The sequence below is a fragment of the Pteropus vampyrus genome, unplaced genomic scaffold (assembly GCF_000151845.1).
Source record: "Pteropus vampyrus isolate Shadow unplaced genomic scaffold, Pvam_2.0 Scaffold300, whole genome shotgun sequence".
NCBI classification, from domain to species: Eukaryota; Metazoa; Chordata; class Mammalia; order Chiroptera; family Pteropodidae; genus Pteropus; species Pteropus vampyrus.
Window position 1 is genome coordinate 599,444 of NW_011889081.1, and position 6,673 is coordinate 606,116.

Genomic DNA, 6,673 nt, shown 5'->3' on the forward strand with positions numbered 1-6,673 from the left:
TCTGTGTCCTAATGTCATCCTCTTAAAAGGACATGGTCCTACTGGATTAGGGCCCACTGTAATGCCCTCATTTTAACTTGATTCTCTTTGCAAAGACCCCATCTCCAAATAAGGTCACATTCAGAAGTGCTAGAGATTAGAACTTCAGTGTATGAATGGGGGCCCTGGGTGGACAGAGTTCAGCCCATAGCTATCTCTTCCTTAATTTCTTTATGATTTTTAAAAAAAATCACTCTTTTTCACCTCCTGCTTCTCTCGAGTTTACTTTTTGTTTTGTTTTCATTTTCATGTTCCTTCGAATGGTCTTTATTTCTGAAATGATGTTTTCTGTTGTCATCACACATTTCTGAGTATTTCTAGTTGCCATGCAGCCCTCGCCCGGGGTCCCCCATATGTGCCAAGACTGGGGTAGGCAAGTTCCCAACTAGGTATTGCTGCTGTTCTTGGCCGGCCCCTACATTTCCAGTGAATGCCTATTGGCTCTGGATTCTTCTGTCCTCCGTGTGTCACGTGCCACGTAGCTTCCCTCTTCTCTCTCCAGTTTTGTTGTGAATGTCCATGTCTCGCTCTCTGTCTGTTCTTGTGCGGGGATTCAGGAAGACTCAAAACTACACTGCACCCATCTTCCCCAAATCCCTCAGAGGGACCCTCCAGATTCAAGAGGCAGATCGGATCATGTCCCTCACTTGCTCAGAACCTACCAGTGGCTTCCCTGTGTACTCAAACTCAAGTCCTAATTCCTTAAGTGGCCCTTGTTGCCCCACATGCCCTGCCCCTGCCTTCCTCCACAATCTGGTTCTTCCCACCCACCAATGTTCCAGCTCCCTGATCATCTTCTTCCTTGAACTTACCAACCACAATGCTGCCTCAGGACTTTTGCACCTGCTCTGCTGGAATTCTCTGCCCCTAGAACCTCACATGCCTCACTTCTCCTTTTCACCCAGGTCTCAGGTCACATGTCACTTCCTCAAAGAGGCTTTCCCTGACCAATTTATCTGAAACAGACCTGCACGCCCCCACCCCCCAGTCTTCCACTATCATGTCCTTTTTATTCGTGGCACTGAATAACTGTGTGAAATAATTTGTTTATTTATTATGGTTTGTATTACCTACTAGCATGTAAGTTCCATAAGAACAGGAATAAGTTATCTGGTCACAGGTAAATCCCTAGCACCCGTAGTAGATGCCCAGGAAAAAACGTGTAGACAAATGAATGAACAAATGAATGCTCACAAACTCCAGAAACCTGAACCCCCTACGGGAGTTTCATGAGCTCAGAGACAGCCAGGAAACCCCCCTGGGTGACTGCATGTTGTGGGTGCCATTCTCAGCGGCCCAGGTTGGAGAACATGTTTCAAGACTGCATGTTCCTTGGAGCACATGCGTCCACCTGCATTGGGAGTGACAGGAAACTCCAAAGGCCACAGAATTCCCCAGCTCCAAATACTGAATTCATAAAGATTCTCCACAGTAAGATTTTTCACATATAGCTCACGATAACAGAATTGTGACTTTTTTTTGTTAATGATTATAGATTCACAGAAAGCTGCAAAAATAGTACAGAGAGGTCCCATGTACCCTTTCTCCAGTTTCCCCCAGTGGGGACACCTGGCACTCATGCAGCTTCACAGCCAGGACACCAGCATTGGCACAACCCTGCGCCCTCCATTCTGGAGTCCTAAATCCTAGAGGGAGTCCCTGTCAGTAATCCGGGGTTGTTCATCACAGATGTGCTATATTGCCCAGTGCGTAATTCTTCGTCACTTATCACACATGGATATCCACACAGGCACCACCACAGTCAAGTTACAGAACCATTCCATCACTACAAAGACCTCCCTCAGGCCACCCCTTTATAATCATACCCATCCCCCTCCCCACCAGCCTGACCCCCAGCAACCACTGGTCTGTTCTGTGTCCACAATTCTGTCATTTTGAGAATGTTAGATAAATGGAATCACACAGTAGGTGACCTTCTGAGATTGGCTTTTTTCACTCAGTGTAATGCCCTTGCAGTCCATCCAGGCTGGTGTGCGTGTTAGTAGTTTGTTCTTTTTCATTGCTATGTGGTATTCTGTGACATGGACTTATCAGTTTGTTTAACCATCCACTTGTATTTTTTTTTCTTTTTAATGCCAGCTCCTTGCCTTCTGGTGGCTGGATTAATTCTCTCTCCCTGTCACCTCCAGCCTTCTGGAGACTCGGTCACGCTCTCTGAAAGCACAGCCATTGTTTCCCACGGCACCACCGGCCTGGTCACATGGAATGCTGCACTGTACCTCGCAGAATGGGCCATAGAGAACCCAGCAGTCTTCACTCACAGGTGACCTTGGGGCACAGGAAGGGGCACAGGAAAGGGCACCGAGGCGGGTTTGCCCCGGCAGAGTTACGGACACGCATCCCCTTCTCCCACCCAGGACTGTCTTAGAGCTCGGCAGTGGAGCTGGCTTCACAGGCCTGGCCATTTGCAAGATGTGCCGTCCCAGAGCATACGTCTTCAGTGACTGTCACAGCCGTGTCCTCAAGCAGCTCCAAGGGAACATCCTTCTCAATAGCCTCTCATTGGAGCCAGACGCCACCACCCCTGTGCAGCACCAAGGACATGATACCCACAATTCAGAGAGCCCCAGGGTGACAGTGGCCCTGCTGGACTGGGACACTGTGACAGCCTCTGAGCTCGCTGCCTTCCAGCCAGACATTGTCATCGCAGCAGGTACCACCTAGCCCGGACCAGTGGAGTGAGTGGCTTCACTGAGAGTGGCTCTCTACTCAGCTCTCAGCTCAGGGAAGGAGACAGTGGACACCGTGGGGGGCAGAGGCAGGCAATGATGAGACTTCTGGAAGGGTCACACTGGGCCTCCAGGGCAACATCAAAGTGAGTGCCCTAAAGCCATAGTCCTTCTGTTAGAGAAAATGGCCATATGCACACTCCCATTGTAATGGCTCCATCAGATAAGTGAACTGGCTCCTCCCAGCAAGGCCTGGGATGAACAGAACAGGCCCCAGGGTGCCAAGCCAGCCTGACCTGTTAACCAGGCCACAGGCAGTAGATAGACTTTTATGTCCCTCTCCAGCAGCCTAAGGCAGGCCGCTCAGTTGTCGTCTAGAACCTAAATGAATGGCTAGGGGCTATGAATAGCTAGAGCAGCCCGTCTGCGGGGGCAGAAATGGCCATGGCAGCCTTGTCTTTTCAGGGCTGCAAGGAATAGCATGATTTTCCCAAGACCATGTCTGATCCTCTGTGTGTCATGGGCACCCACGGGCTTAGGGTCCAACCATAGTGGTGTCGGAATCAGGAAACAATCTCTGTGTGCCCCCACCTCTGTCACCATTGGCTTGCCTCCACTCTGTGTCATCACCATGTGTCTACATGTCCCTGAGGAGAAGGGCTCCTGCATGTCTCTGTCTTAGGTGCATGCCCTGGTATGTTTCAGAGACAAGCCTCCGACAGATAAGCCCATCACATACTAGTGCACGGACAGGGTCCTTGAGAGAAGGGGCATTTGCCTCAACCAGCAACAGGCCCCTTGTCCTCTGCCAAGCTTACCCTGTCCCCTGTCTGGTAATAGTGCTATGCCTCTGGCCCTGGGCCACAGCCCTGACGTCCATGGGCCCACAGTGGCTGAAATGCAGAGCCTGAGCAGCATGCCCCCAGGTGGTGGCCACACCACAGAGAAAAGAGCAGCAGGCTGCTGGGAACAGGAAGCCTGAAGCAGAGTCAAAGTTTGCTTTAAGTGTCTTCTAAACAGGCCATAGGCAAAGAATTGATTTTTTTTAAAGGAACAGCAGTGATATTTTCCAGTTATTTCAGTGTCTTTCAGCCGCTTTTTTTTTTTTCTCTCCTAAGGGTTTTTTTTACCTGCGTAATTTTCTTTCCATCTAGTAGAAGTGCTGCTTTCCAGGCCCTCACCCTGCTGCCAAGGTCGGCACAACCCTGCGCCCTCCATTCCGGAGTCCTAAATCCTAGAGGGAGTCCCTGTCAGTAAACTGGGGTTTTTCATCACAGATGTGCTGTATTGCCCAGAAACTATCCTCTCCCTGGTCGGGCTCCTGCAGAGGCTCTCTGCTTGCCAGAAGGACCAGCGGGCTCCTGACGCCTATGTTGCCTTCACCATCCGCAACCCGGAGACGTGCCAGATGTTCACCACCGAGCTGGGTGAGCCCGGGGCCCCGGAATGGGCTGCTGTCTCTGAGAGGCTTCCCAGACCTTCAGGGCCACATGGGACTGCAGTGAGGCAGAAATCAGGGAAGTAAGGGAATGAGGCCCTGAAGACAAACCAGGAAGCCCCAGACCACGTGACATTGTGGGGCTGACAACCCCCACCCTGGAGGTCAGAGAGAAGGCAGGGACTAGGGAGTGGGTTCTGGGGCAGCTCACAGTATGAAACCAGCGGCCCTACCATCCGTTTGTAGCAGGTTTCGAGAGCCTTAGGGCCTTAGTTTCCTTGTCTGTAAAGTGGAAGGGACGGTAGATGCCAGTGGTGTCAGGGTAGATGAGATTCTGGCCACACGGCAGTTGGGCACAAGCTTTGGAGGCAGATCCTACCACCCATCCAGGTGGAGCTGAGCTGTCACTGCTTCCTGGTCATCTGTACAGTGGAAACTGTACACTTGGGAGGTGGACAGGACTTGGCACGCGGGGAGCACTTGGGAAAACGGTAGCCACTATTAACTGGATTACGTACCCAGTAAATGGAAGAACAAGGGGTAACTTTAGAATAGGGAGGGGTCTGCCATTCACAGCCCTTAATTGGCACTGCTGCAGGCCAAGCACTGTCTTTAGAACCTCTAGCAGCTGGGAGAGGTGGGCTGTCATCCTCCATCTCACCCATGGAAATACTAGGGTGCAGGGAGGCTAAGTGGCTACCCAAGCTAAGGACAGGAGCCAGGCAGCTGGCTCATACTGTCCACCCAACCCCCACTGTACAACCACCGCCCTGCAATCCCCATCACATGCCAGGCCCGACCAAGGCTTCCAATGCGAAACCTGGCAGCTGTACAGGACCCCATGTTTGCCCCAAACTGCCCCCCGCCCACCGTGCCTTCCCAAGCAAAGCCCCACCTGCAGCAGCCTCTACTCACAGACAACCCCATAGCCCACCCGCATGTGCCGGGTCTCATTGGAGTGCTATGCAGCCTCCTAAGAGTGAAGTCCTTCAGATACTTATGGAAAAATATCTACGGTATATTCTGTGAAGAAAGTAAAGTGCCAAACAGCATATATAGTATAAGCACATTTTTATTTAAAAAAATAACCATCTTCATGTTATTCATATGGGGGGAAATCTGGAATATACACTAGTTAGGTTATACTTGGACAGCAGAATTATAGACACTTCTATACTTCTGTCACATACCATTTTTATAATTGTTAGCTTTTTCATTCATCAAAAATCTGTGATGACAAAAAGATCCTTGCCAACAGCTCTTCAGACATCTGCACTCATGAAAAAGGCAGGAGCCCTTTCAGATGTGGGTCCAGCCTTTGTGGGGAGACCCAGGCTGAGCAGTCAGGCACAGCAGGTTCAAATCTTGGCTCTTCCCAAGCTAAACTCAGTGACAGGGTGGAGGACAGGTACAGAGAGCAACAGGGAACCCAGGCAGGCTGTGACCTACCAGGGATGGGCATGGCCAGGTGGGCAGAGGTGGCAAACCTGGCTGTCATTCCTGATCCCACTTCTGGAGGCTGATTCTAGGTGTGTGGATGGGGCCTGGAAATTTGTGGTTTGTACCCCTACACCCCACCTCCAGGTTTGTCCCATATTGATGGGATAACATCCTGTCCCCAAACTCCGCCATCCTGAGATACATATGCTCTGTTTCCAGGCCAGGTTGGGATCCCATGGGAAGCTGTGCCTCGCCACGACCAGAAACTGTTTCCTTATGAAGAGCACTCAGAGACAGCGATTCTGAAACTAACACTGTAGGTTCATACACGTCTTTGAAGATCACCATGAAAATCAAATCCCTGTCCCAGAAGGAATTTTTATGTGGGAAAGCTGATAAAACTTTCATTGGACTTGAATGTTTGAAGGATGTTAAATTCCAAGTCAGGAACCACAGACTGTTCTAACAAAATAAAAAACTGTTCAAGTGCGTGGGTGCCCCTTTCTGTCAACAGTTCTGGTTCTTAAGCAAATCACCGTAAGTCAGAAATGAAAATTTTGGCTCAGATAAGCATTTCATTTGTGCAAATGAAAACATATTATGTTTTCTCTCCATCCTGGACAAACATCCTTCACAAAGCTAAGCCCATAATACGCGTGACACATCTCTGCTCTTACAGTGCAGTGGGCTGCAGTGCCTGTATTTAAGGCAGAGATCAAAATACTAAGAAGTCGAAAGAGCAGATGCTGGGAAAAGCAGTTACCAGGAGACAAAAGCAGGGACAAAGAGATGTTGAAGAGGCCCAGGCAAATAACAGAAAAGTAATAAATTGGGAGGAAGAAAAGACTCAAAGAAGAGGGTTAAAAAGAAGTGATTCAGGGCCTCCAAAGAAGAAACCAGGCTGAACCAGTTTCCTGGGCCACAAACTCTTCATTAAAATAACTTCATTCTGTAGGTTAGGCCTGCTGCTGTCCTTTCAGCTTCTGTCCACTGGGAGGCGCTGCTCTAAAGAGTATCCAGGGACTGGGCAGCAGCTAAAAGAGGCTAGAGGAGGGAAGTGGGCCAG

General features: G+C 50.0%; 1 protein-coding gene across 1 annotated transcript in view; it reads left to right on the plus strand.

The window, feature by feature from the left end:
* EEF2KMT (eukaryotic elongation factor 2 lysine methyltransferase) overlaps nucleotides 1-6,098 on the plus strand; it is a 13,922-nt gene extending 7,824 nt beyond the window's left edge. Inside the window, exons 5-8 of the mRNA XM_011376439.2 lie at nucleotides 2,190-2,323; nucleotides 2,418-2,713; nucleotides 4,007-4,156; nucleotides 5,827-6,098. Of these exons, the coding sequence (XP_011374741.1) occupies nucleotides 2,190-2,323; nucleotides 2,418-2,713; nucleotides 4,007-4,156; nucleotides 5,827-5,927 (681 nt within the window). The 3' untranslated portion in view covers nucleotides 5,928-6,098. The remainder of the gene's footprint in view (nucleotides 1-2,189; nucleotides 2,324-2,417; nucleotides 2,714-4,006; nucleotides 4,157-5,826) is intronic.
* The last annotated feature ends 575 nt before the right edge of the window (nucleotides 6,099-6,673 follow it).